The 26,914-nt window shown below is 64.7% G+C and overlaps 1 protein-coding gene across 1 annotated transcript in view; it reads left to right on the top strand.

The window, feature by feature from the left end:
- The first annotated feature begins 1,785 nt into the window (after nucleotides 1-1,785).
- LOC106493286 (microtubule-actin cross-linking factor 1-like) overlaps nucleotides 1,786-26,914 on the top strand; it is a 154,212-nt gene continuing 129,083 nt past the window's right edge. Inside the window, exon 1 of the mRNA XM_067311627.1 lies at nucleotides 1,786-1,890. Within this exon, the coding sequence (XP_067167728.1) occupies nucleotides 1,797-1,890 (94 nt within the window). The 5' untranslated portion in view covers nucleotides 1,786-1,796. The remainder of the gene's footprint in view (nucleotides 1,891-26,914) is intronic.

Here is a 26,914-nt window from a genome sequence, read left to right as displayed (position 1 = left end):
TATCCTCAACCTGTTTGCGCTTGCTCCTGCCCGGGGTCGCGTTTGCTGACACGGGGCTGGAGCGGCTCCGGTGGCGGGAGCCGGGGGCCGCGGCGGGGATGCAGGCTGCCAAGGGCAGCAGCCAGGGCGGGCAGATGAGGCGCCGCTGGTGTTTTCCAAGGGCCAGAGCCTCGTCCAAGTCCGCGGCGGCGCCTGAAAAGGCTCCTCGGAGCCCTCTGCGGCGCTGGCGGGTCCCTCGAGCCGCTCTCCCGCTCTCCCGGCGGCTCCGGCGGAGCCATTTCGCCATGCAAAGCGTTTGCTTAATTCAGAGCAACCTCAGAGCTGGTTCGGGCGGGATTCTCGGGGATGTGGGGACAAACGCGGTCGTTCTTCCCCGGCGCGTGAGAAGCCAATCCTGCCCGCGTTTCGGGAGCAGGCAGGTTCCGAGCAGCCGCACGGACGCCCCGGGCGGGTTTAAGCAGCGCCGGCTGCTCAGCCGCGCTTTGCCCTCGCGCCGGGAACGTGTTCTCAGGCCGGACGGACGTGAAGCCTCCTCGGCGGCGTCGGCGAGGGAGGTGACGGCGAAGCCCCCCCCGCGCGGGGCGGGCTGGAGGGGAACGCGGCGGCGGGGGGTGTTTTGGGGAGGAAAAGGGAGACCCGGCGAGGTTTGGTGGCCACGGGCCATCGCCACCCTGGCCAGCAGTGGTGGGGGGGGACATGATGCCGGGGGGGGGGGGCAGGTTACTTTTCGCGTCGCCATGGTTACCCAGATGGCTGAGCGCTGGCCCGCCGGTTGCCATGGCAATGGCAAGGCGAGGGCGGAAAAGCAGCATCTTGCCGGCGGCCCCAAAAAGGCCGGGATTTGCCCCGGGATGGGCTCCGAGGGGGGGCAAGACGGGGGTCGGGCTGCCTCCGCCCCGGCGCCCGCTGCTGCCAAGCGTCTCCCGCCGGTTGCCCCTGCCGCTGCCCCTGCCGCTGCCCCAGGTCCTGCCCCTGCCCCTTCCTCTGCTCTGCCCCCCGGCACGGCAGCGGCCCCGCGGCCCCTTCCCCGTCGTCGCCGGGGTCGGGGGGGAAAGGACGGGGCGGGGGGGTAGTTAAGGGTTGGGGCTGACCGCGCGGGGCAGCCGGGAGGTCCGAGCCCCCCGGGCCCGCGGCGCGCTCGGCCAGCACCCCGTTATCCGGCCCCAGGTCGGATGGCGCAGGCACGTGCAGGCGCTGGGGGGCACTGGGAGGCACTGGTGGCGCTGGGAGGCTCTGGGGTGCACTGGAAGCCCTGACGGCAGTGGAGGCACTGGAAGCACTAATTGCACTGGTGTCACTGGGAGGCCCCGATTGCACTGGTGTCACTGGGGGGCACTGGTGTCACTGGGAGGCACTGGAAGCATAGGTGTCACTGGGGAGTGCTGGTGTTACTGGGGGGCACTGGTGTCACTGCTGTCACTAGGAGGCACTGGTGTCATGGGGAGGGGCTGGAATCACTGGTGTCACTGGGAGGCAGTGGTGTCACTGGTGTCACGGGGGGGGGCAGCAGGGTCGGTGCTGGGGTCACCGGTGGCTCCGCCCCCTCCGCTCCCCCCCCCCCACCGCGCGCCTCCCGCAGCGCCGCCGCCGCCCGCCAGGGGTCGCGCCGGGGCCGGAGCCAGGGGCTGTCTGGGTGGGCGGGGCGATCAGGGGGCGGGGCCTGTTCAGGGGCGGGGCCTGTTCAGGGGGCGGGGCGACGCTGACAGCGGGCGGGGCCGGGGGCGAGGCGGAAACGAGCGGCGGAGCCGCGGCCTGGGCGCCCGCCGCGCCGGCAGCCTCCCGCCCGCCCGCCCGCCATGGCCGGCTACGTGCCGGGGCTGCTCCCGGCCACCCGCAGCCAGGAGAAGGAGTTCGTGCAGGCCTACGAGGACGTGCTGGAGCGCTACAAAGGTGCCGGGGGCTCCCGCCGCCGGGGGGGGCGCGGAGACGGCGGCGCTGCGTGGGGGGGGGCGCGCGGGGCTCGGGCCGCTCGGCGTGCGGGGGGCCCCGTCGGGGTGCCGGGGTTGGGGGGCCCCCGTCGGGGGCTGCGGGCATCCCGCGGTCCCCGGTTGTGTGCCGGGGTTGGGGGGCCCGGACCCCCCCCCCCTCCCGTCGGGGCACCGGGGGTCTGGGGGTCCCGGCGGCCCTCCGTGTTCCCGGTTGAGGTGCTGGGGATGGGGGTCCCTCGTCGGGGTACCGGGGGGCTGGGAGCCCCGGCGCCCCCCCGCATGTCCCCGGTTGAGGCAGGGGTCCCCCGTCGGGGTACCGGGGGACTGGGGGGTCCTAGTGCCCCCCATGTGCCCTGTTGGGGTGCTGCAAGCCTGGGGGACACCGGTGTCCCCTGCTCGCGGTGCCCCATGTCCCCTTCTCCGGGTGCCACGGCATCCCAGTATCCCCAGTCAGGGGGCCCCGGGACTGGGGGCCCCGGCACCCCCCTGCTCCAGGTGCCCGGGGTCCTGGCGTGTCCGTATCCCAGGTCCCGGTGTCCCCTCCAGCGTCCCAGCATCCCTCCCCTGGCTCGAGGTGCCCGAGGACCCGGCACCCCACTCCCATCCCTTTTCGGGGTGCTGCAAGGTCCCAGCACCCCTCCTCCGGGATCCCGGCTTTCCCTGGCTCCCGGTGCCGGAGGGGAGGGGGCTGCGATCTGTTTCTTCCCCCTGACGCTCCCTAGGGATAAAGGGCCGACGAATCCCCCGGCCGCGGCGGCTGTGTCCGCCTGGCCGCGGCGGCCGTGCCGGTGCCGGCAGTGAGTGTGCAGTTTTGCTGTAGGTGGCTCGGCTCCGGGAGCTGCGTGTGTTTTCATTATTTTCTTCCCCCTTTTTTTTTTCGTGCTGCAGAGCTAGACTTGTCTGGGAGCCCAGATTTCGGCCCCAGAGGGCTCCTCGCGCGCTGTGGCTCTGTTTTGCGGGTTTAGCAGCCAAGTCTCCTGAAAGGCGGATGGCTGAGCCCAGGGCAGCCGGGCGCTCGCGGCAGACGTTTCCTTTCCCCTTTTGCATGCGGAGAAAGGGAAATAATGGATTTCCCAGCGCCACGGTTCAGGGGGTGCCACTCAAATGTCCCGGAGGAGAGGGAAACGTGCAGCCCCCATCCGCATTTCCCAGGGAGCGGGGAATAAAAGCCTCTTCCAGGGACATCTTGGAAAGGCTCTGAATAACGTGACTCCAGCGTGTCCAAGTACTTTGCAAACTTTTATTAATAAAAAGCCGCTTTGCGGTAGCTGGATCCGGTGTGGAGAAGCTGGGACAAAATAAAATTACGGCACGTGCTCCGCGTGCTGTGTGCCGGCTCGCCTCGACCGCCGAAGGCTGGGCCCTGCTCGCCTGTCGCCCCGACGCTGCGCCCTCACTCAGGTTGCAAGCAGCTTTATTTAGCGGTTCCCCTGGTAAAAGAAGGCTTTTTTGGTAAAGACGAGACTCCTTTTGGGGTTAGGTGTGTTGGCTGTTGGAAGCTGGTAGTCGCCTAGAAATATCCTGCTGGGTCTTGTTTGTGATGTAGGGGAAATCGGTATTTACACTGTGTTAAGGCTTTTTCCTTCTGCACCTCCCACCCTTCGCAGCTCCCCCCGCCCGGGGTGTCTGACCCTCTGGGAGGGCTGGGCGGGAGGATTCGGGTGCGATAGACTCGGAGTTGGTAGATGTGTTGCCCCGTCTCTGCTTTCCCTTCCTGCAGCTCCTTCCGCTGTGAACTGTTCGGTTTTTCCTGCCTGGAACAAGTTTTCCACTGACTTGTTCCCCTCCCCCTCTTAATCCTGCAAAAGCGGAGATTTGTCAATGAAACGAAACTGCTCTCTGGGTGTTACCTGGCTCGGCAGCAGGAGCAGCAACCGTGAATGCCGCCCCACGGAGCCGGTGACCGGCCCGTGGCCACCTCGCGCTGGGAGCCGCCGGCCCCAGTGGGAGCGCAAGGACGATGCTTGACATTGCTCGAGCTGAGAGCGTAAATGCCTCCCCAAAATGCACAGGGAAAACTTCTGTGAGTGGGGCTATTTAATAAAAAAAAAAAAAAAAAAAAAAAAACAGCCTTAAAAACGAACGTGAGCAGCGGGGCCTCTGCTGCAGAGCAGGACGGGGCAGGTCTGGAGGCGGCGAGGTGAGCGGTGCCGAGGGGGTCCCTGCGCCGGTGCCGTCCCTGGCTGCCGATCTTGCCTTTCGCTGCAGAGCAGGGGTTAACCAGATGGCAAATCCCCATGATTTCTTTATTTATGAAACTCCCGCTGCAGGCAGGGGAGAAGCGCTACCGAGCGGCCGGGGTTTGGGTGTCAGGTAGGTGTTCTGCATCTCCGCGGGGCTGCTCCCGCTCCCCGGCGCTGCAGCGGAGGCGGCTTGCGGGGGCGAGCGCGGGGGCGGCTGGGGACCTTCGCGCCTTTCCCGCTGCCGTGCCCCCGAACGGGGAGGCGTTTGGGCCGAGCGGAGCTGCGGGGCTGACTAATGGCTCGTGCAGTGCGGGAGGTGGGAGGGCGGCGGAGGAGGTGCAGCCCGAGCTGCACCTAGCACGCTGCAAAGCGCTCCCGCCCGCAGCCTCGGGCGCTCGCCGGTGTCCTCGGCTTTGCAGCGCCCTCCGAATTCCGCAGCGCCCGAGGGAGGCTGGTCCCCTGCTGCGGGAAGCTCCCAGGAGGCCAAAGCTGGCCCGGGTGGGACAGAAGGTCTCTGCCGCCAGGCTCGGAGTCTCCGGAGCGCAGCGATTGCCTGGTGCTGCCCAGCTGGAAGCCGACGGGCGACTCTCCCTGTGTGCCAGGGAGGTGCGAAGCGGGGCGGTTTCGGCTGTGGTTGCCTCACGGCTTGGATGGCGCTGCGGCAGCGCATGCCGAGACGTGCCGTGCCGTGCCACGATGGAGGCGGCCGAGGCTGCGTTGCAAAGCTCCCGGCACCACGCCTCCGAGCCGAAGTGCTTTAACTAACGCCTTCGTCCCTTTCCACGCTGATGCCACGAGTTCAGAGCCGGTCCGGGGGCTCTGAGCAGAGAGGAAGGGTCTGGTCCGCCTGCCCTTCCTCGCACGGCTCTGCTGCTTCGGTCTTGGCGCGTGCTGCTGAGCGGGGCTCGGTGTGCAAGGGCAGGTTCCCCGCTCCCATCGCGCGTCGTCTCCCTGTGGTTTGCCAGGGGAGGGTGCAGACACCGAGCGTCCCAGTGGGAAAGCGGGAGACCAAAAGCGGTGGCGTGTTGCAGCGGCCCCGGGGAGCCGTGGCTCCTGGCAGCGCGAGGGTACAGGCGGTGCTGCTCGGCTGTACGCAAAGAGCACGGGTCACGTTCTGCATGTTCAGAGCACTTTAACCATTAACCAATCAATCTCGGTGAAATCCTTGCTTTTAGATAGTTAGCTCTTTTTGGGGTTGGGATTAGAAATCTGAAGTTCTAGCATCAGGAAAGCCGGTGTTTTCCCCCCCATGGCTTTCTCTTCCTTCTCTGTGGTTCCCTGCGTGTTGTTTTTTCTCTCATTGCTTCCGATTACCCGGGCATGTGTCCGGCAGCCGATGCCATGGCCCACGTAGCAGCCAGCGCGCCTTTGCTCCCAGCTGGAAGGAGCCTGGCGCTGTTCTTGGAGCGTCGCAGAAGCTGCGTTGGCCTGCCCCTGGCCCACGTGTCTGCACTGGGACAGCCGGGGATGGCTTGTCACCTTGTCCTCCTGCGTTAAGGAGGTGACAGCCTCCCTGGGGCTGGAGGAGTCTCCGAGAGGGAGAGGAGATGTAGGACCTCTGTTTAAATGAGCCAGAGCAGGTCTTCGCCTTGTGGGACCTCATGGATGGAGCCTGTCTCACAGCAGCAGCTGTCCTGGCCTTGGCCATCTCTTTTTTTGGTTGTATCTTGTCCTCTGCTATAAGAAATATAACTACAGGTGTCACAGCTGGGGGATCCCTGCCCTGGCGCGGTGCGGTGGGTCGATTCGCTCAGCCCCTGGCTCCCAGCAGAACGGCTTTGCCCACTTAGCTGCACGTAGCTGCCGTTGCAATTCCATCCTGCAAAGATAAACATCATTCCTTCGCGGTGATGAGCGGGCTGCACGGGGCTTCTGGAGTCAGGAGGCGCTCCGATGAGCCCGACAGCGTGGCGGTGACTCCTCGCGGGGGAGAGAGGAAGCCCTTCTTCCTCTTCATCACGCGGGCAGAGTGGGGAGGAGGGGTGGCTGAGCACTGACGGAGCTGAGATTGCTCCACTGCCCCGACAAGCATGCGGAGAAGCCGGGCTGAAGCTGCTCTCCACCACGGGGGCAGCTCAGGCATGCTCCAGTTTTGGGACGCGTGCGGGAGACCTGGCTTGCTGGTGCTGAGGGTACTGTAAAGCTAAGGAGGCTTCGTGGCACCTGGGTTTGGGGGAGAGCTGCTGTGCTCAGGCTGTTCCCCAGATCAGGGGTGGCTGCTGTGGATGCGAATGCCTCTGTGGCTTTTATTTTTAGCCGAGGTGGAACTCAAGCCCATGGTGGAAGAGCTGTTTTGCTTGTGTTTGTTTTGGCCAGCAGGGAAATGAAGTTGGCGGTTTTTCGGGTGGCAGGATCCACCCTGCCTCGCCTCTCCAGGTTTCTGCTGCCTTTGCAGTCGAATCATTGTCATCTTAAGCATGTGATGGTGTCTCCTGAGCTCATCTGCTTCTCATGCTGTTTGCCTGTGCTTGGAGTAGGCTCGCTTTGCTGAAAGACACGTGGTTTCCCTCCCCAAAGCTTGCTCGTCTTTGAGTCACAAAACCTGTTTAACGTGGATGGAAGTGATTGAAATCGTCATTGTCTTCATGTTGTCCCGCCAACAAACCACGACCTTGGTTCCAGAAGCTGGACAAGCCCCTGAGTCGTTCCGTTGGGGGTCATCCTGGGGCTGTTGCCTTCTTCGGGCTTGTCTTTGTTTTTGTGCAATTTTCTGGGAAAACTGCCACTTCTGGTCCAGAGAGAAAAGGCGCCTGGGGAGTCTGGGGCTGGGGGTGTCTGCGTAAGGTGGCCGTGCTCCCCGCTGGTCCCTGCCGTGTTTGCTCTTTGGCATGGGCACCAGGTAGCCGCGGTGTGAATCACGCTGGGAGTGGAAGGTGCTTTCCCAGTAGCTAGTGCAGAAAATCTTTGATCTCGTTTCAGTGGCAGATTTAAGAGACTTGCTGGAGACCTGAGCGTTCAGAAAATGGCTCGCGTTGTTTCATCGCTCCTTTTTTAGGTGGCACAGCATTGTTTGTATGAATTCACGTCAGGCCTTTTCCTTTTCAGCTCGCACTTTGGGGTAAGAATGAAATCTTTGACCTCCGTCTGCTGGTTTCTGGCCAGTCTCCTTTCCAGGCGAGTCCCATTTGTGTCAACTAAGTTTAGACTGCTCTGGACATACCATGGCTGATGCCAGCATGAAGAAATCGCTCCAGCCTTCCAGGGGAAGTATAAAAAGAGTATTTTTTGCTGACTCCTGGAAGCGTCATAACACCATTGTTTGAATACCAAGGTGACAGATCCCTTTATACACACCTAAAACGGATAAATCCAGCTGGTGGAAACAGCAGGAGACTTCAGTTTCCAGTTTCTGCTTTCTTTGTACGGGCAGAAGGAATAACAGAGCTCGGGGTGAGACGTGGTGGTGGGGAGGCTTCTCTGGGCCACGGCTGTGGCGCCCGATGCCCGGCAGATCGGGAACAGGAGCAGTGCTGGTCGGAGCAGGGGTCAGTAGCAGGAACGACGCTGCTGGGAGAAGGCAGCAGGGACCCCGATAAAGCTGGTTTTGCTCCCGTCTCTCTTGCGTGGGTGAAGTCCGTAGCCCTTCCCAGGGCCCTGGTTGCCCCGGAGAATGGGGGGCCGGCGGGAGGGGGCCGGGTGCTGCCGCCAAGCTGGGCTCCTGTATGGGGCAGTGTTTCCCTGCCAGCTGGAGCACAAGTGGCCAAGCACTGGTGCACTGGAGCGGAGACGAGCGTGGGCCAGGAGCGCCGACGGGACGGCAGGAGACCGCAGCGGGGGCGAATGCGCTGGGCAGTGCCCAAGTCCCCTTGGCAGCCCTCTGAATCCTCCGTTGAGTCTTTAGATGCTTCGGTAAGGCCCCCTTGCTTTCCCCCTCTTGCGCTGGGTGGAAGCGCAGCCCTCCTTGCGCTCCGAAGGCGCTGTGACCTGCTCTTCCAGGCTGCTTTTGTGCAGAGCCGATGTGGCTCAGCCCGGGTGGTTAGAGCTGCAGCGGCGCCGGGCTCCTCCGGAGCCTGGACTCGCGTTGGCAGGCTCGGAGCGCCGCGAGGTTCGTGGTCTGGCTGCGGCGAGGTCACCGAACCCCTCCGCAGGCACGTCCGGCTTGTGCAAACGGCACAGAGGCCGCCGCATGGGTAAACACACGGTTCTTGGCTTCATCTGGCTCGGATCGGAGCGGGATCTAGGGAGAGCAGCGTGTCGCAGGGCTCGGCGGCTTTGCACCGTGCCGTGCAGCGGGTGCTCAACTTCCCCGCACCAAGAGGAGCCTCCGTCTCCCGACGGCAAGCTTTCCCTGGGGCTCGTTTGCTCCGAAAGCAGCCGGGAAATTGCTGTAACTCCGGTGACCGGAGTAACGTGGGTCGCTCCGGAGGAACGAAGAACGTCTTGAAGCGGCAGCGTGACTGCCGGGGCTGAGGGCTGCGTCATTGCCAGCCCACAGCTGTTCTGCTGCAGCTTCGCGGGAGGCAGGCTCCCCCCTTCCCACCCCTCCGGCCCCGCGCGGGCGCCCCGAACGCGGCTCCAGCCGCCGAGGCCGGGAGCGGAGTCGCTGAGAGGCGTCGTGGCCTTCGGTTCTGCGGCCTCCCGTGGCGGCGAGCAAGGCAGGGGGAGGGAGAGGAGCCCTTGGGAGAGGAGGAGGAAGGTGAACCATTGCCTTGGAGACGAGGCAGCGAGTGTGCGGAAGCGAATCTCCCTGCGCTCGCCAGGGAACTTCAGTAAATCACTTGCTTTCCCTGTCCCAAGGGCTCCGGTGGGATGGGAATGGCCGGAGGCAGCGGAGGTTGAATCCATCCTGGGAAGGAGCCTTGGAGGACAAACGCATCCTCGTTAATATTCCCCGGGATGGTTTCTGCGAGCAGCCTCCGATGGGCACCCTGGTGCCGTACGGACGGGGCTGACGGATGCCGGACACGCGCTGCGCTCGTCTCGAGACGTCTTTAAAATGCCGCAGGGGACTGGCTGCATCGAGGGGGTGCCGGGAGGGTGTTTCGGGTGGGGGGGGGCCGCTCTCCTCGAGCCCAGCACCGGGCCCCTCTCCCGCCTGCCTCGCCGCCCGCTCCGTCTCCGTGAAAGCAGCTCCCTGCAGCTTGGCCTCGCGCGGCGCGGCCGGCTCCCGCCCGACGCCGGCCCCATTTTCCCGGGCGGATGAGGCAAGCGCTGCCCCGGGGCCGAGGCGGCGCCGGGGCGCGGAGGTGCGGCCGTGGGTGTAATGAGAGCGCAAGCGCGCACCTGGGCCGGGGCCGGCGCAGCGCTGGGAAAGCGGTGGGAACTGTAATTACCGGGGCCCGTCGCGGCCTGCACCGCGGAGGCTGGCGCCGCGGGAGGGGACGGGAGCGAGGCGCTGCCGCGGAGGCCGCGTCCTCGGCGCCAGGAGCCTTGCCGGCGTCCGGGGGAGCCGGGCTTGCGGCATCGCTGCCCCGTGCCGACCTTGAGCTCTCCCTTTCCTTCCAGGCGCTCTGCCTGGAGGCTGGCCGGGAGCTCCGGATGCCACCGCTCAGCGGTGGCCCTGGCTGGCGGGGCAGCTCCTGGGCCGGGCTCGCTGCTGGAGGTCGGAGCTGTTCAAAGGGCCTCCAGGTCGCAGAGGGAAGCCTCCGAAGAGGAGGTGTCCGGGCGAGCGCGCTTCCCAGCAGGCAGCGTTCGCAGAGTGCAGAGGATGTTTGTGTTAATCAGCTGGGAAGTTTCCTTCCCGAGCCCAAGCAGCGAGTTTTTGTGTGCATGGACAATTTCCACCGGCCTGGGGGGCAGGGGAAGGGAGAGCCTTCAGCCTCAGCTTCCCGAGGGCGAGCGGGAGACGTGGGATGGGGCTGGGAGTCTGGGTGACTGCGTTTAGTGCAGGTCTGGCTGCAGGCATGGCAAGAGGTGACCCGAGATGCATTCCCTGCATCCGTGTCGGATCAGCCTGGCGATTCCTGGGGGGAGAGGTGCAAGAAGAGCCGGGGGGGGGGGGTCCGTAAGGAGATTTCGGATGGGAAGCAGGATACTGTTCCTGGCACGAGGGGTAGGAGGACGGACTCGCTCTCCCCCACACCCTCTTCCCTATCGGAGCAGAAGCACGAGCAGGCTCTGAAGGTGCAAAGAGGGAGCCTGGATCAGTACGTCCTGGCCATGGTGAGACGAGTCCGCCTGCAGGTTTGGGAAATGCACAGCTTGCAAAAAGGCAGCTCGCCCTTGCGCTCCGTCCCTGCAAGCCCGGCTCCGCCAGGTCCTATCTGTCCTGTAATTTCCCCTGATTATCGGAGATTTGGATCAGTTAGCTCTGGGCTGCTGGCCGGGACTCCGAGAGGGCACGATTACTTTTCTCTTGTTGTTGCTGTTGTTATTTCTGTGTGAATGAAATGTAGCTGCCTTTCCAGTTTTCATTTCCTGTTTGATCCCGTTTCCCTCCAGTGAGTTCAGAATTGCCTGCCGAAAACCTCGGGGCCAAGGCTGTTTGCAACACGGGTTTTATTCTCACCCGACAACCAAGGGTGGTGGAGCATTTTTTTGCGATGCTGGAGAAGCCTTGTCAGCTCCCGCGGGTGACGCACGCTGCGCGGGTTTTGCACCCCGATGGCTTTTCCGTTGGTTGTCACCTCCCACTGCTTTTGCTTGTCCTCTCCCAGCTCCCTGTCTGCGTTCCTGCTTGTCCAGAACTCCGAGGGGATCTGGCCTCCTCCGGGGCTGCGGCAGGAGCCTGGTGGGGAGCAAAGTCGCGGCATGGTTGGGAGCAGAGCCGGGTCTCCCGAGTCCCGCTCCTGCACCTCGTTCCCAAGGTCTGGCTTTGCTTCGGCTCCCGCTGCCTCCCTCTTCGGCTGGCTGTCGCTTCCTCCTTGCCGGTACCGCTGCAGAGCCCCGGAGCTGTGGTCCCTCTCTCTGCTTTGGTCTGAGTGGGAAATTTATGCCGACTTGTAGTAATGTCAATTAAGGGCGTAACTTCCGTCTTTGTTTTTATTAAAACTGGTAAAAGGTCCATGGTAGATTGCAGCCCTAGCAATTCAGAAGTGCTTTTGCCAGCAGCTTATTTTTTTTCCTCCGGGAAACCGTATACAAGGGCTCCTTTGCCAGGGAAATTTGCATTGACCTTGGGCAGTTTTGCTGTTCTGCTAAAACCGTACGGGCAGGAGGGAGAAGCTGCTCTTGGTGCTGCCCAGGGCCAGGCCGTACCCATCAGCCGGGCTGCCTTCCTCCCGGCGCCTGGCTCTCCCCTCGCGCCAGCGCGCCGGCCCAGGGCAGGCGTTCCCGTGCCGTGAGCCCGGCCGGCAAGGCTCTGCAAAGATAAACGAGTCCCGAGCCCCGGGCTTGGTTTTGGTCGCTGCTGCAGGGTTGCATGTGTCTGCCCTTGATCTGGAAGAAGTCCTTGGCACCGTGTGAACTCCGGGCCTTTCCCCGGGAGCAGAGCGCCGGTGACGGCGCGAGGGTTGCTGCGAGCATGTTCCCGTAGCACGTTTCCCGCGTGCGGCGGGACTTGTGTGCACGTCAGGGAATTAAATCCGAGGGGGGTACTGCCCCGCAAGCCCCAGGGTGGTGACGGCACCCGCGCAAAAGGTTTCATTGCGAGCGGCTCCAGACGCTGCACGTGGCGATATTTCATCCTCTCCGGCTGTTTCGGATGCTTTCGACTCTTCTTGCAAAGGGCAGTTGTTGAGCTGGGAGATCTTGGGATTCCTCGGCCAGGCCGACAGCTGGGCGCACGGTAGCGGCTGCCGGAGCCGCGAGCTCCCGTTGTCCCCTGTCCCCCCGCGGGCTCTCCCACCCCGGGGCGCACAGACGGTCCCCGTGCACAGGACCGGCCGCGGTTTTTGGAAGCCAGCTGGAGCGATCCTTCCCAGGCCGGGAATTCCAGGCGTTCCCCTGGCAGAGAGGGAGCCGGGATGCTTATGAATGGGGTCTGGCAGGCGTCGGACCCGCTGCACCTTAACCCCGTCCGGCCTGGAGGAGAGCAAGCGCCCTGCACCGAGCACAGGGCCCAAGCGCAGCGTGCAGCGAGGTTTTCTTAGCTGGGAAGCGTGGGAGCAGCGTAAGGACCAGGAGGAACTGGATTTTCTTCTCTCACTCCTCTTCCGTGCCGAGGAAGCGGTTGGACGGTGTCCGTCCATCCGGCTGCCCCTGCTCTCCTAGCTGCAGTCCCAAACCACGTGCCTCTGCTCCGGAGAAGCCGGCATCTCCCCTGGGGCGAGGGAGGTGCCGAAGGCTTTTCTCCCCATCGCGGGGTTCGGTGGGGGAATGGGGAACGCCCGGCCGGCAGCTCTCCCGGGAGGGATCCACATGTGCAGACGAGCATCTCCATCCCCGCTTCGTGGGTGATGCGGGGCTGAGCGCCGCGAGGGCCGGGCCGGGTGCTGAGCGCCGAGCAGCTCGTGTCACCCCAGCGCGGGAAGGCTCCCGGCGGTCGTTCCCGCGAGTCCCTGACCTACTTTCGCCTTACAATCGCGCATTTGTGAGCGGGGGCTGGCGGGAAGACACCCAAACCTCCCTGGAAGTTTAGAGTTACTTTTATCATTCTGGCGGTACAAAGTTAACGCGGTTGCCAGGGTCCGGGAGAAAAGCGAGCCGAGGGCACGGGGCGAGGGTGGGAGCCGGGGCTTGGTCCGGGTCATCGATAACGGCGGCCGAGGCAGGCACGTCGCTCTCCCCTCCCGGGCCGCTAATTGTAATTTTACAGAAGCGGCCGTCTGCCGGCCTTGTTGGACGACAAGCTGGTTCGTGGCTGATCCCTCCCCTTTGCCGGGAAGGGGAGGATGAGGATGAACGAAACGGGCACGCTCCCCAGCTGGCTTCGCGGAGCTGCCGGGTCTCGCTCGCGTTGCCTGCTTGGGCTTTGTTCTCTGCTTCCGCGTGGGGATAGTGGGCGGGAAGGACTCGGTTGCTTCTCGAGGGAAGGTTAGATGGAGGAGGTGAATCCCGCCGGAGAGGACGTCCCCGAGGCCGGAGACGGGGTGTCCCCAGGGTGCTGCCCCCCTGCCTCCCGCCTTGCGCCGGGAGCTGCTTCTCCTCCCCTTCCCCGTCGCGGCAGCAGCCCCTTTGTCAGCAAGAAGCCGTTTTTTCAGAGGAAAATTCCATTGTGCTATTTTTAGTGGTGACAACTTGGCTTCTTGCGATGACTTTATTTTGCTTCTCGCCCTGCCGGGAGGCGAGCAGGGAAGCGCTCCGGGGAGCAGCAGGAGCACGGGGGGCCGCAGCGGGGCCGGGGGCTGTCGGGGGGCTGCTGAGTTTTCCCAAGCCGGGTTTGGGGCAGACAAAGAGCTTCTGGCCGCCTCCACCCGGCGGTGGGTATAAATTTTCGGTGCAGCCCATCCGTGGCTGTTCCGCATGGCCGCTCCTGAGCGATCAGATCTGCTCGCTCTCACCGGGATGAATTAATTTCCTCCTGCGCTGCTGCAGATCGATAAATCCACCCGGGGGTCGGGGCAGCTTCGCGCTCTGCAGCAGGTCCTAGAAACCCGTGTTGCCGGAGGCCGGGCTGCGGACGGGAGCGTGCGGCGCAGAGCCGCACTTGTCCCCAGGGCTTCTCGGTCCTTCCTCCTTCACTGGGAGCGTGGAGTTTGGAAGGAGTTTCAAAAGCTTTTGGAGAAACTCCTGGAGGCCCATAGGGTTCAGATCTGCTCCCTGTTTTTTTCCTGCGGGCCAGGAAGCCTTTCTGGTTCTCACTGAACCCTGGAAGATGCTTCCTCCTCCCCTGCTCCATCTCGGACAGCCTGAGCGGTTCCTTTGGGTCTGCGTCACCCAAGGAGGCGCTGGGACAAATTCACTTTGGGGTGCGGAGACCCGCTTTGCGTTCGCTCTTACGCGAGGAAATGCAAAACGCTGCCTGTTCCTGGCGCTTCGGTGGCTCTTGCTGGGCCATGGGTGCTGCTTGCCCCGTCCTCAGCGGTGGGTGCACGTCTGCCTCCGGCGTCTCTAGAGATGGTTATGCGGATGCTACAGGAGGCTGTGTGCGCTTGGTGCCTTCACCCAGCGTGGTCCAGTCCCCGGCACAACGGGCCGCTGAGACGCCTGCCCGGAGCCTCCCCGCCGCCCGCGTGCCCCCAGCGGCTCTGCTGCGGAGAGCCGGGCTGGCGGGACCGTGGGTGACCCTCAGAGCAGCGCGTGCCCCAGCGAAACACCTGCATCCAAAGGGGAAGGTCCAGGGCACGACGAGCCGCTGGCCAAGGAGAGATGGGCCTCTCCTGTCTTCTCCTTTCGGAGCCAGAGGGATCAGGTAATTCAAGCCCGAGGCACCTGCCACCTGCTTCGCTCACTGCCACCGTTGTCCCCGTAAAGAGCAATTTTGGCTCTTGGGTTCCCAGAGAAGCAGCTGTCGGGAGCAAACGTGGCAACTGGCCTTCGGGATTCGTTGCATTGGAAAAGAAACCGATCCACCTGTGCCTGCCTCCGGAGAGGCGTACGTCCATCTCCGAGCAATGCCTCTGCGCTGCCGCTGGCCCGGCCTTCCTCTGAGCGCTCCCGGAAAGCCCGAGGAGGGGAGCCCTGCGCAGGGCCAGCTGCAGGTTTGGGGCACAGCGTGGAGGAGGGTTGCTGCTGGGAATTATTCCCGCGCTCATCCTCGCTGCCAGCAGCGCGTCATGCACATAGATGAGGAATAGCATCAGCTCCTTCGGAGAGGAACGTGTCTGTGCCGTGCCTGTAGCTCTTCGGGAAACGTTGGCGCTAGCGTGCTCGCAGGAGCAATGCTGCCGTTGCTGCTTCAGTGCTTGGAGATGTCGGGGGGGTTTTGCACTCGGTGGCAACAGCGCTGAGCGAGCAGCGACAGCATCACCTCCCGGAGCAGAGCCCGCTCCAGCCGAGCCCGGGAGCGCCGTCTGCCTTGGGCCACGCTGGCTCGCGCAGCCCCTGGGGAGCGAGCAAGCTCCCGGGCCTTGGGGATTTTTCTGGAGTTGGCTACAAACGGCAGCGAACGAGCAGGGTAGTCATCTGTACGGAGAGCGGTGTAGGAGGCTGGAAGAGGGAGCGGGTTTCGGGAGGGAGTGGGAGGCTCCTGAGCGCGGCAGAGCTGTTGCTCGCCAGCCTTGCCTCTTGCTGCGCCTGGGCTCCTGGCAGTGGCTTATCTGGCTTCTGGTTACGTTGCATTATTGTTCTTTAATTTGACAGAAATCCCGTTAAATTCCCCGTGGATACGCGTTGCGCCGGAGGGCGGTTATGAACGGGGAACGTGCAGCCCTCGGCCGCATTCCTCTTGGATCGCTCTGGGCTGGCTTCTGCTGCCAGAAATTCCTTTAAAACAAGTAAATCTCCTTGTCGGTTTTGTAACTCTTTCACGGTTCGCGCGGGGGAGCGCGGGTCCCTGCGAGCACGTGGTGAGCGCGGGGCCTTGGTGCGCGCCAGCGACGAGGCGGGAGAGGAGCCCGGCTCCGATGGCTCGCGCGTAGCCCGTTTCTCCGGCACTTTGTAGGGCTGCTCTCGTGGTTGCTCCCCAGCTGATGTCCTGCTTCCAGGTCTCCCAGTGGGACCACAAGGAAGCCACCCCAGAGCCTCCATGTGGTCTGTCCGCTCAACGCCTTTTCCCTCTCCTCCGGTTTCTTTGTGCTCCTCTTCAAGCCTGTTGGACATTTTCGTTCCCCTCCCAGTTCCTCATCAGTCAAACGTGCTCCTTGCCCGAAATATCCCCAGGACATACAATCCCTGAAACCTAAAGCGCGGGGCCGGGAGGGGGCGAGGGGCCGGGGCGGTGGGAGCCGGAGCGCCGGGTGTGCAGGGAGCCTGCCGGTGGCTCCTGGCTAATTTGCAAAAAGGGGGGTGGCTTGGGCCCCGGGAGGCTTTTCAGGCGCTTCATCAAATACGGAAGCACAAAAGACCACGGTGCAGCCGGGCTCCTCGGCTGACATCACTGCGAACGGTGGTCAAAGTGCAGCCCTCGCGCAGCGGTGCTGGGGCGCGGTGCCGCTCGCCTTCCCCCCCCGCCGCCACCGCTTCCCCATGCCGCCCGGCTGGGAAAATGAACTCGGAGAAATACAAGAAGTTCCTGGACGGGCTCAGCAACCTGAAAGGTATTTGGAGCCCTCCTCAGTGCCAGTGCGGGGAACGGAGAGCGGCGGCTCTGCTGCCGGCTCGCGTCCGCTGCGGGCGGCTCCGAGGGGACGTCAGAGCCGTGGGCAGTGCCGACTGCTAACGCTGGCAGCGGGAGGAGAACGGGAGCTGGTTTTGGGGTGTCCCAGGTGCTCCTGTGTCTCTCCGCAACCTCTGGCAGAGTCCTAGCGCCTGCAGCCGATGGGGAAACAGAGCCCTCCGGGGAGTCAGAGGAATAGCTGGCTTGCCATGGAGACGGCCGCGGCAGCAAGGAGAGGTCTTGCTTTTCGTGGTTTTACCGGTTTGTCTTTTATTTGGACTTTTAGCAGTGCGTGCGAGTGCAAAGCAATCCGTGCGGCAATGGTTAACCCGGCCCTGCAAACAGCGGAGCAAGCGGGAGCCGCTTTGCAAATAACGATTGAGCAAAGCAGTGGAAATCAAAATCGGCTCTCTAAACGGAGAGGGCCCTGCGGCTGCTCCGGGGGGCCGGGAGGGCCGCTCTGGATGGGGGGTTCGCTCGGCTCAGCTCGGCTTTGCCTCCTGGGCTCCTCTTGCCCCCGCCGCTCTCCGGGGAGCTGCTTAACCTGATACCTGATGGGGCTCTGCCGGGGGGCCGGCGGCAGCCACGTTGCCCTCTGGGCGCTGGGGAGCAGCCGGGCTGCGGGTGGAGGGACGGGGGCAGCAGGGCAGCTCTGCTTCCCCAGGGCTCTCTGGCAGCAGGGACTGGAGGCCGATCCTGGGATTCGGGAGGGATCCCATGGCTTTTCTTCTGGCACTTTGTTTAGGCCTGACTCCTCCACCCAAAGCATCTCGCCGCCTGGTTGCATCTCGCTCTCGGGTTGCAGCGCAGCCCAGGCGCTTCCCCTGGGTGCCTCTTCCCCCGGCGAGCGCTGCCGGGACCCGACCAGGCAGCTCTTGGGAGTCCGGGATGCTCCTGCTGCCAGAGGAGCCTTTTGCTCAGGGACTCCCGGTTGGCCTCATCCTGCAGGGGACATTGCAGCAGCCCTGCTGCAGCTCAGCCCTCGCCGGGCTCTGGGAGGCAGCTGGCCCCAGGCCGGGAACACTGAGCAGACTGCTGTGGACAGGCTTTGGGATTTGCCTGCTGGAAGGAAGGTGCCAAGGGAGAAGAGAGGAAAGGAAAGGAAAAAGCACCCGCGATGCTGCCGCCCGTCATCTGAAAACATTCGCATCAACTTCCCCCTCCCCTTTTACAGCCCTTCCTCCGTACAGCTGGGCTTCGCCAGCTGATCCTGCCATAAAACAAAGGTGAATCAATTCAATGTTTAATTTAGCAGGGAGCCAAGGGAGTTGTCACCGGGAAGGCTGGCCATCTCCCTGCCACCCCGGCCTCGTGCCGGGCTCGAAACGCTCCTCCGGGAAAGGGTTAACCGCGGGCTGCTCTGGGGCCGACAGCTGCCGGAGTTGCAGCGGCCACGAGGAATATAATTCACTCTCTTATGCTGGCGCGGTGTCCATCATAAATTTTTTCGGCAGCCTCGCTGCAGCTGGCACCGGGAATCAGTGTGAAAGGAGCCTCGCGCCGCTGCGCCGGGTGGCGGCGGCTGCCAGAGCCCGTGCCGGGACGGAGGGAAGCGCCTGGGAAATTGGAGCACAGCTGCCCCCCCTGTTCGGGGAGCAGGGGAGGGAAAGACGGAGGATGACGGTGTAAAGGATGCAGCGGGAAGGCGAGAGCGCCCTTTGCGTGGGCGCAGCCGGCCCTTTTGGGGCTGTTTGAGGGTTTCCTGGCGGCGGCGGGGTGCCGAGGAGGCGCGTCGCGTGCGGTTAGCGTTTGGCGGCTGCTCGCCTGCCCGCGCGAGGCCGCCCGCGCCGTGCCCCTCGGTGCGACGCTTCGGCGCTCGCCGGGGCTGGGCGTCCTCGTCCGCTCCGAAAGCCGCCCCGCCGGGCTCCCCGTTAGCTGCAGGCTTGGCCCAAGCTGGTGCAAAGCAAGGTTTCGCTGCCGGAGAGGTTTCTTCCCCCCCGGCCGCCCCTTCTCCCCCCGCCGTCTCTATTCATCTCCCCGGGGAGGCAGAGGCAGCAGCGGATATCGGAGCTGGGACCGTTTCATATGTAAATGGCCGTGTGTGCGCGAGCGCGGTCCCCGGACCCCCGGCAAGCTGCCAGCGCCGCGGGCTTGCAGCGAAGGCCTTGGAGAGCTGCCCGGCTCCCCCGCGTCCCCCTGTGCCGGCGCGACGGGCACTGCTCCCCGGCGGCCGGGAACCCTGCGGAGCCGGGGGGGCCGGTCGGAGCCGCTTTCTCCGCTGGCTGGAGCAGGAGAGCTCGGCCGTGCCGGGGGGTGGCTGCCCCTCCGAGCCGGCCGTGGCCTTTTTTCCCCCCGCTTTTGGAGCGGTGGGTGCAGAGGAAACCGGTTTCTCCTTAACCGCGGGATTTGCTCTCGAGCTGCAGGTCGTTTTGGGGAGCGGATGAGATAATGTAGGTCACCCAGCCTTTCCTGAAAGTTTCCTGTCTCGGATTTCCCGGGGCAGCAGACTGTCACGGCCCCAAGGTGACGAGAGCCTTGGGCTCGGCTCAGGAAACCCATTTGATTACAAATTTATTGCCGGGTTAATTTTATCCCCGGCATGAGGAAGGATGGTTTCACTTTCCCCGAAGTTTGTTGTTTACTTGGCAGCCAGATAGAATCCAGCATCTCCTTGGCCTTCTCCAGCGCGCTGGGGCTAATCTCCTTGCTTCATCTGACCTTGTCATCGGCACGTGCTTCCCCGGGGGAGCAGGGCTCTGATTTTTTTTTTTCCCCCATGACCGGGCGTCCTCGAGTGGATCCGTGACAGCACCGGGGAACGCTGCCGTCCTGGGAAACAAGCACCCAGGCTGCCCTGGGGGGTTTCTGCTGTTTAAAAAAAAAAAAGGACGGTTTCTCCGTCCCCGGTGCCTCGAGGGGTGCAGAAGGGCCGGTGCGGCGCTGGCACCGGGAGCGCGGCGCCTGCCGGCGGCTCGGCCCCGTCCCCGCGCGCCGTCGCTGTTTGCTTTTGGCCCGTCACGTGGCGGCTTCCCTGCGCCAGAGCCGGGGCCGGGGCTGCGGCCGGGCCGCCCCAGGTGGCCGCCCGCGATAAGAGACTGGAGCCGCGATCCGGGCTCGCTGCCGCGGGTGGGGGCCCCGCGTGCTGGGCTCGGCCGAGGCCTCCGATTCCCTCCGGCTCCCGGAGGCCTCTCCCCGTGTCTGGGTTCTGGGAAAGCCCTGTGATGCCTGGTTAATTCACGGCTCTCCCGCCGCAGCCTCCTGGGGCCAGGGGTGGTTTTGCTCCGGAAAGGTCCAGCCGAGCCCTCGTAAGAGCGTCGCTGGGGCTCCGTCCGGGCTGGAAGGATCCAGCGCCCGTTTCCAGTGTGCGGGGCTGTGCCGGTGCCTTAACAAAGAGGCAAAGAAACGTTAGCCGCGGGATTATTTAATTTGTTTTTTAATGGGGATTAAGTTTCTCTGCGGGAGAGCGGGTCTCTAGGGAACAGAGGTTTCAGGCCCCGGCCCTCCCCCTCCTGTTTTTAATCCCCAATTCCTCTTCGCTGCTGCGCTTCCAGGGCCGCTCCAGCAAGGAGCTGGCGCTGAAGCACCATTTCGGGTCTGCAGCAAAGCCGGGAGCGCAGCCCCGGCCGAGCTCCTGGTGCACGTTCGTGCTCCGGGAGTCCCAGCCGCTCCTGGTGCCCGGCACGAGGACAGCTCGCGGCTCCTCAGCCCCTTCCCGTCCGCGGGCGCCTGCGGACAGCACGTCCAGGAATTGTTTGCCTTCCTCTGGGAAGCAGCCGCTGTCCAAACAGCGCCGGGTGACCCCGCCGGGGCAGGAAGCCAGGGCGGGGGGCCGCATCCAGACCCCGCGGGGGCACCGGAGCAGAGCGCAGCGCCGCGGGAAGAGCTCAGGGTTCCCTGCTCCCCATCCCTGCCAGGGTGCCCCCTTCCCTTCGTGGCTCCAGGGGCCGAGACCTTCTTCGCTGAAAGCGGGCTCGGAGGAGCGCGGGGCTTGCCGGGGCGCTGGGTCCGGATGGGCTCGCGGAACGGGTTGTCCCCTATCCCTAGCCGGCCTCGCCGCCGCCTCCTGCACGTCTCCCATCCGGGCGCTAATCGGGTTTTGCCCTGCTTAGCTTGGGAGAGCTAAGGAGCTCACAGCCGCGGCTGTCTGCCCGCCCCGTTCTTGGGGAAACCGGCGGCTCCCTCGCTTCTTCCTCTTGACCTCCGTTTTTATTTAAGGTAGGGCTCTGGACATTGCGCGTCCGGAGCGGGCTCGTGGGTTGCGAGTCCTTCTGTGAGTTGCTGTTATTTGCTCTTTTGCAGCGCTGTTTGCAAACAGGCTGTGACAGGAGAGGGGTCCGGAGGTAGGGGAAAGCCCTTTCCCAGGCGGGAGCTGCCGGCTGCGGAGCAGGGAGCTCGGGAAGGCCGGGGCGAGCCCGGCTCTGGAGTGGCCCGTGCGCTGCTGGAGTGGGCTGCCCGTGGGGAGCCCTGTCTAAATATTCGGCTGGGCCAACGCGCCCCAAACAAAGTGCGGATAGTTCCCGCTAGCCTAACGTTTTCATATTTCCTGGGCTGCCAAGAAGCCTTTGGTTCGTGTTAGAATAACAAGCCTGTTTGTGGAGACACCAGGGCTTTTGTTAGCCCGGAGAAAAGGCGTTTTGATTCAGGCGGGCTCCCCCCGCCCCCCCTCCCCGGCTTTCCTGTTTCCTAAGCCGCTGTGAGAAGTGCAGAGCTTGGCCTCGAGTGGCCTCCGGCGATGCCGCTCGGAGCGGCCTGCCCCGGCGGCGCGGAGGAGAGGCTGGGCGGTCGCCGGCGTCCGCTTTGGGTGCCGCTTCCCGCCAGGGCGAGGAGAGGAGCTGCGGGCGGACGCCAAGGCAGCGTTTTTCCGCCGTGGCTCCTCGGAGGGAGGATCCGTTTTCCTCGCGCTTTCTTTGCCCGGGGGCCCCTGCGCGGGCGCTCGGCCGCCCGCGGGCAGCGGGAGCCGGCGCGGGGCTCTCGGCAGTGCCGGCCGGGTCCCGCGGGATCTTGGCGTCGCTGCGCGCCACGGTGATGGGCACAGGGGGAATTAGCAAGCTGGTGTTTACGTGGGGCTGCGGCGTCGTTCCTCGCTCCCGCATGGCAAAAGCGGGACCGTTTGCTGCCGTAAAGCCCAGGCTGGAGCAATGAGGACCCGGCGCTGGGAATAACGCGAGGGGCTGGTTTCGGCCCCCCTCCCAGGCTGGCAGCTCTCGGCGTGCTGGCGAAAGCCGCCGTCGTTGCCGGAGACGGAGGCCTCCGCGCTGCACAAAGGCTCAGACCTCGCTGCCTCTTTCTTGGGACTTAATTAATTCCCTGTCAGTCTGCTCGGCTCTTGTCTTCGGATGCTGGTGCTGCCCCCTCCTTGTCAGACTGTTTTTTTTCCCCCTCTTCCCTTTCATTTCCCCGTAGTTCTCCCTGCCTCTGGAAAGCCTTGGCTCTTTCTCTCCCTCCGCTAGCGTGCATCGCTGCTCCTCTCCTCCTCCGGAGCGCGTTCCCCGCTCCCTGCCTGCATCTCCTTGTCCCCGGCCGTGTGCCGGCTCCCGCCTCCTTTCTCCGTCACTGTGCATCTTCCTCTGCCTCTCCCCTCGCCTCCCTGCCGTCTTCCCCGCGATGTGCGTCGCTGATCTCCATCCCAGCGCCCCAAAGCCTCCGCGCCCTGTTCCTCCACTTGCTCGGCAAGTGGAAAAGCCGGTTCCCTCCTGCCCCAGGCCGACGAGTAGCTGCCGGCTTGGCGCTTTCCCCGAAGCCGGGGTGAACAGCCACGAGTTCCCTGATGTTGTTTAATGATTGGGCTTGCTGCCAGCGTCCTCGGAGGGGTGACGAGCAGGAGGAGGGTTCGGAGAAGCGGGAAGCCGATGAAATCATGCCGGAACTGCTGCATCAGCACAAATCGAATGGCCTCTGGGGCAATCTGGGGTTGCGGGGGGGGGGGGGGGGCGATGGGGTTTTTGACACCAGGAACGAAGCAGCGGGATCGCTTGGTCTTGTGCATGCCGGACACGCTCGGGAAGGCCTGCGGGAGCCGCTCGCTGGGGGCGGCAGGGCGCCCGGCTGTGCCAGGGCAGCCGGGCTGGCAGCGCTGGGAGCTGAGCGAGCTCCTGGGAAAGCTGCTGAATCGAGGTCACCAAAAAGCGAGTTGCACCAGGGAAAGGAGGCTGGAGCTCTGTGCTGGTGCTGCTGGGGACAAAACCGGCGTTCTTGCTCCGGTTCGCAAGCCGCGGGACGCAGGGGAGCCTCGGGCCTTCCCGGCCTGCCGGGACAGGCACGCTCCGCTGCTGCTCCGGGGGAAAATGGTGCCCTTTCGAGTTATTCCAACGCGTCTCGTGGCCCTGGGTCCTCCTGCCGGCTGTCCCCAGCTCGGCTGAAGGGTTTCGCAGCCCCCAAGGTCAATCCGCTTGGACGGCCCCGGCTTGGCCCGGTGCGCGGGTGCAAGCGTGGGCAGCCCGTCGCTTTTTCTGCGTGTCGTGTCCCCTGCCAGGAGCGTCCGCCTGTCCGAAGCGCCGCCGTGCCCGAGGCATCGGCCCAAGGGTTAACGGCGAGCTCCGCTCCTAGGGAATGATTAAGCCGGGGCCAGGTGGCAGTTCAGCTCTGCTGTTTGCTTTGCAGCACAAAAATGTTCGCTAATAATATTTGTTTCCAGCCTGACCTCAAACCGTCTCATCCCTGCCATCCACGTCTGCGTGCCCTCCTTTCCCAGCAGTGAGGTGATCCGTGGGGTCCTCTCCCGTGTCCTTCCCCTCCGGCATCCCCCGACCCTTGCCGGGGAGCTTAGCTGGAGCGGCAGCGTGCCGGGGAAATGCTGGAGCAGCCCTTCCCGGAGCCTGGAAGTGAAATGCGGGCTGGATGCCGCACAGCGCCGATATCTTTGCGGTGGGATCGGATGGGTTTGTTGACATTTTCTCCTGCACGGCTCTTCGCAGCCCTCGGACGCGAGGCAGCCAGTGCGGAGAAATACCCTTATGCCGTTGAGCCCTGCAGGTAGCCGGAGGGAAAGCGTGGAAGCGCGGCGGCTCGTTTTGCTCGTTAGGCTTTCTGTCGTGCCAGGCGTCACCGGCAGAGTCGTCCCCCGCCAGCTCTCCCGTCCGCCGTCCCGAGCCCAGGCTTCCCGGCGCCCACCGTGCCGCGTGGCCCGGGCAGCTCTGTGCCGGAGAGGGAAGTGGTTCTGGACATGCAGTTATTGTGGTGCCCAGACGTCTGCTGGAAAGAGGAAGCGCCTCGGCTCCGATCACCGCACTTCCCTTGTGGCATTTCTCGGAGTTCAGATTTTCGCTACTGGCAGCCGGGGGACCGGAGGGCGCCGGAGCGCCGGCACGTCCCGACCGTGGGATCGGGATTTGCTGGGCATTGCCTTGCTGGGCCCAGCAGCCTGTCGGCAGGACGCGCGGCCCCTTGCAGAGCCGTTTGCAGTTAAATATTCACTTGCGACGGCCTCTCTGTGTGGCGGCTCGTTGGGATGGCGGGATCCGGAGCGGCCTTTTTGCCCCGTCTTTTGAGACTTTTTTTTGCAGCCCTCTGGTTCGACAGTGATGCCGGGGGAAACGTGGGGCGGATATCGCCGTGTTGGGCCTGTCACTGCTTCGTCTTGCTTGGTTCGGGGCAGTGGCCCCGGGGGGGCTCTCGGGGGGCTGCTGGGGCTGGAAGTGAGCGTAGGAAATGGGAAACATCCGTCATCTTCGCGGTTTGCCAGGCAGGCGGAGGAAGGCACCTGGCGCCCTGGTCCTGCCTCGTCCCGCGTGCTGTCGTTGGGCGGTGACGTATTTTGAGGAAAACAGAGGTTTTGCCTGCACACGCAGGAATCGGTGATTCACCTGCAGGAAGAGGCAGTTCAAAGGAAAGGCGCTGCTGGAGGAGGCTCGGCTCGGCTCACCGGCCCGGAGGGGTGCGCTGGGCAGCGCCGGCAGCCGGGGCCTCCTTGCGCCGCCGCCTTTTTAATAGCCCAAAATCATGAGAAACGTCATCTTTGCTCTCGCTTTGCTTTCCCAGGGCCCCGCTCGCCCGCCGGCGCTGAGGCCGGGCGGCTCGTTGCAGGCACGTGCGCCTGAGCTGCGCAGCCCGGCCTGCCGGCGGTCCGCGTCTCTCGCTCGCAGAGGTGTCCGTCCATCCGTCTGCGTCCGTGTTTGCTGCGGCTTCCAGGGATGGCCCCTTCGGAGGTGCAGCGCTTGGGTTTAAGCCATTTTGGGTTTAGCCTGTTTCTCTTTTGGAGAAGCCTCCTGAGATTTCCCAGGCCGGTGCATAGGGGAGAGCTGTGCGGGGGGACATGGGCATTTTCCAGGAAAAAGTGTAAATAAATGCCAGTTCTGGCTGAACGCGGACCCCGGTGGGAATTGCCGGCGTTTGCTTTCCGCTCCCGCAGCGTGAACTAGCGACCCGGAGAAGGAGGTGGAGGCGCTCCGGCTCCAGGCAGGGATGACGCTTACAGGAGCGGAGAGGTGCAGTCATGCAGCAGAGCGGATCAAGTTTCAGAGTTTTTCATGTGTATTGGGGAAGATTTGGAGTCATGGTGCAGGTCATGTGCTCGGCTCCCCCGTCTCTGGGTTACGGGGTAGGAAGCACACCGATTTCTTTCCCGCGCTTTGCACGGGAGTGCCGGCTCCCACCTGCTCCTTGGGAATAAGGCGCCGAGCTTAAACACCGAGTGCTCCTGGCCGCTGCGTCGGAGCAGGCTCGTTTCGGTGGAAAGGTGGCGGATGCGTTTCTTTGTGCTTTAGCTTGGTCCAAACTCTAGAGTCTCCTTTCCCTCCTCGGCAATTGTGAGCCGCTGCCGTAATAACAGGGATTTGCCCTTCAGGCCCTTAAGGCCTCTGGAAAGGAGGAAAAACAAACAGAAGGGGAAAAGGAAGGCTGCCAGCAAGGCCTGCTATCTCCAGCTTCTGCATCGCAGTCACGAGTTGGCGTGCTCAGCGCTGAGCTCAGCTGCAGGCGCCGCCGGTGCCAGCCTGCCCGCGGCGGGCAGGACCGCGGCTCCTATCCGACAGGCTCTCCCGCTTTGCCGGCACCTCCCGGGAGCACCGGGGGATAACTCACCCGGCTCCTCCGCGCCGCTGGGCGCAGAGCAACCCCGCGGCGGCTCGCGGTCCCCCAGCGCGTTCGGGGCCGCTTTTGCCTGCGGCGTCAGGCGCTGCAGGACACGGAGGGGCTTTCCCCGGGCTCGGCTGGCTGCGGTTGTTGAAAAGGGCCCTGGTTTTCCCGGGGCGCTGCCGAATTGAAGTGAAACTGGGGCAGGGCGAGGGTTGCGCAGCGACGCGCCGGCCCTTGGGAAGGGGCTCCGAGCCCCCCGGGAATTTTGGGGAAGGGGGAGGAGAGGCTTCGCCTCCCACCCGTGCAGCTCCGGCGCTGCAGCGCGCCGCCAGCGTTTGGGCCGGTTCTGGGTCTCGCCGCCGTCGGCGTTTCGACAGTGCCACCTGGCTGCTGCGCCGGGGAGGCTGGCGGCACGGCCACGCTCCGGCCACGCGCCCCGGGATCCTCGCCCCGCCGCGGGGCAGCTGGCCCCCTCGGACCACGGAGCAGCGCCGGTGCCCTTGGTGCCTCAGCTTTCCAGTTGCTCCATGCCGCTGCTGGCGGCTTCCCGAGTCATATAAGGAGATGGGATGCTGCCGGGCGCCGCCGTGGGAATGTGACAGGGCAGCATTACTCACCAGCCGGGCGCACGGCGAAGGGGGAAGACTTGGCCCAAGCCGCGGGTGACTCAGCTCCCGGCTGGACAGGCCGCGCCGGAGCGACGGCACGGCCGAAGGGACGGGGAGGTCGGAGCCGGCCGCCCCTTCCAACCACGCTGCGGGAACCGGGCCCTGCAAAGAGGGGAGGGGGATAGCGGGCTGCATTGGCGGTGCTGCCGCAACGTGACGTGCGCTGAGTTTCATCCGTGCTCTGCAGCTGCGCGGGGCGGCAGCCAGGCGCCCCGGGGGGTGCGGGCGGCCAGAGGGGCTTGACACCGTTTCGGCTGACGCCCGGGGCCGTGCAGCGAGGCGTCGGGCACCCCGCGAGCCCCGGGGCGCCCTCCCGCCCGCGGGAGCCGCCTCGCCGCCCCCCGAATCCCCGGCGGGGCCGCCGGTGCGCGCCGGCTCCCCACCCGTTTCCTTTTGAGGCCGAGGCGACAGTCATAACTGCGAAAGCCGCCTTGCAAGGAACTAAAATTAGCTGCTTGTGTTTTGTGTGCGCGGCACCGTTTCCATGGCGGGGAGGGGGGGCCGGGGCCGGGGCGGCTGCCGCGGGGCCGAGCGGGGCTTTCCGGGGCCCCCGGCAGGTCGCCGCAGCCCGAGCGAGACCCGAGCGCTGGCGGTGGCTTTCTGCAGCCCCCCGGCATCTGCCGCCCCCCCTGCGCCCAGCTGCGGCTGCCGGAGCCGGGTGAATTACGGCCGTTATCAGTTTCCTGCAGCAGCAAGAAATAGCTTAAAGTGGCTTAGGCCAAATGCGGTCCATTAAAATGAGTATTAAGGGGGGGGGGGAGGTGATGGTGGAAATGGGGTTAAATTGAGCGGAATGAAGTGCGCCCCGTTCTTTGTCCACCCCGGCGCGCTCGGCCCCGCCGCGGCGGCCGGCATCGTCTGCGCCGGTCCCGAGCTGGCGGAGGGGGCGGCCGGGGCAGATGTTTTGCTGCAGGGCCGAAATAAAAGCTGAAGGTTGGGGCGAGGGCTCGGCAACGGCGAGGTCCCCGGCGGTGGCGGCGGCGGCGCGGGACTCCAGGGATTTGCTTCTCTTTGTGTCCCCGGGCGCCGGGGCGGCAGAGCCCGCGGTGCCTCCCGCCCGCCGGCAGCCTCCTCCCTCCTTTGTCCCTTCCTGCCATCGGTGCCGCTGTCTTTCTTGCTCTTTCCTCCTCCACCTGATCCGTCTCCCGCCTGCTCCCCGGTACCGGT

This window comes from Apteryx mantelli, chromosome 27, assembly GCF_036417845.1.
Source record: "Apteryx mantelli isolate bAptMan1 chromosome 27, bAptMan1.hap1, whole genome shotgun sequence".
In the NCBI taxonomy this organism is placed as follows: Eukaryota; Metazoa; Chordata; class Aves; order Apterygiformes; family Apterygidae; genus Apteryx; species Apteryx mantelli.
Note: the sequence above shows the minus strand (reverse complement) of the source record. Positions and strands in the feature narration are given on the sequence as shown.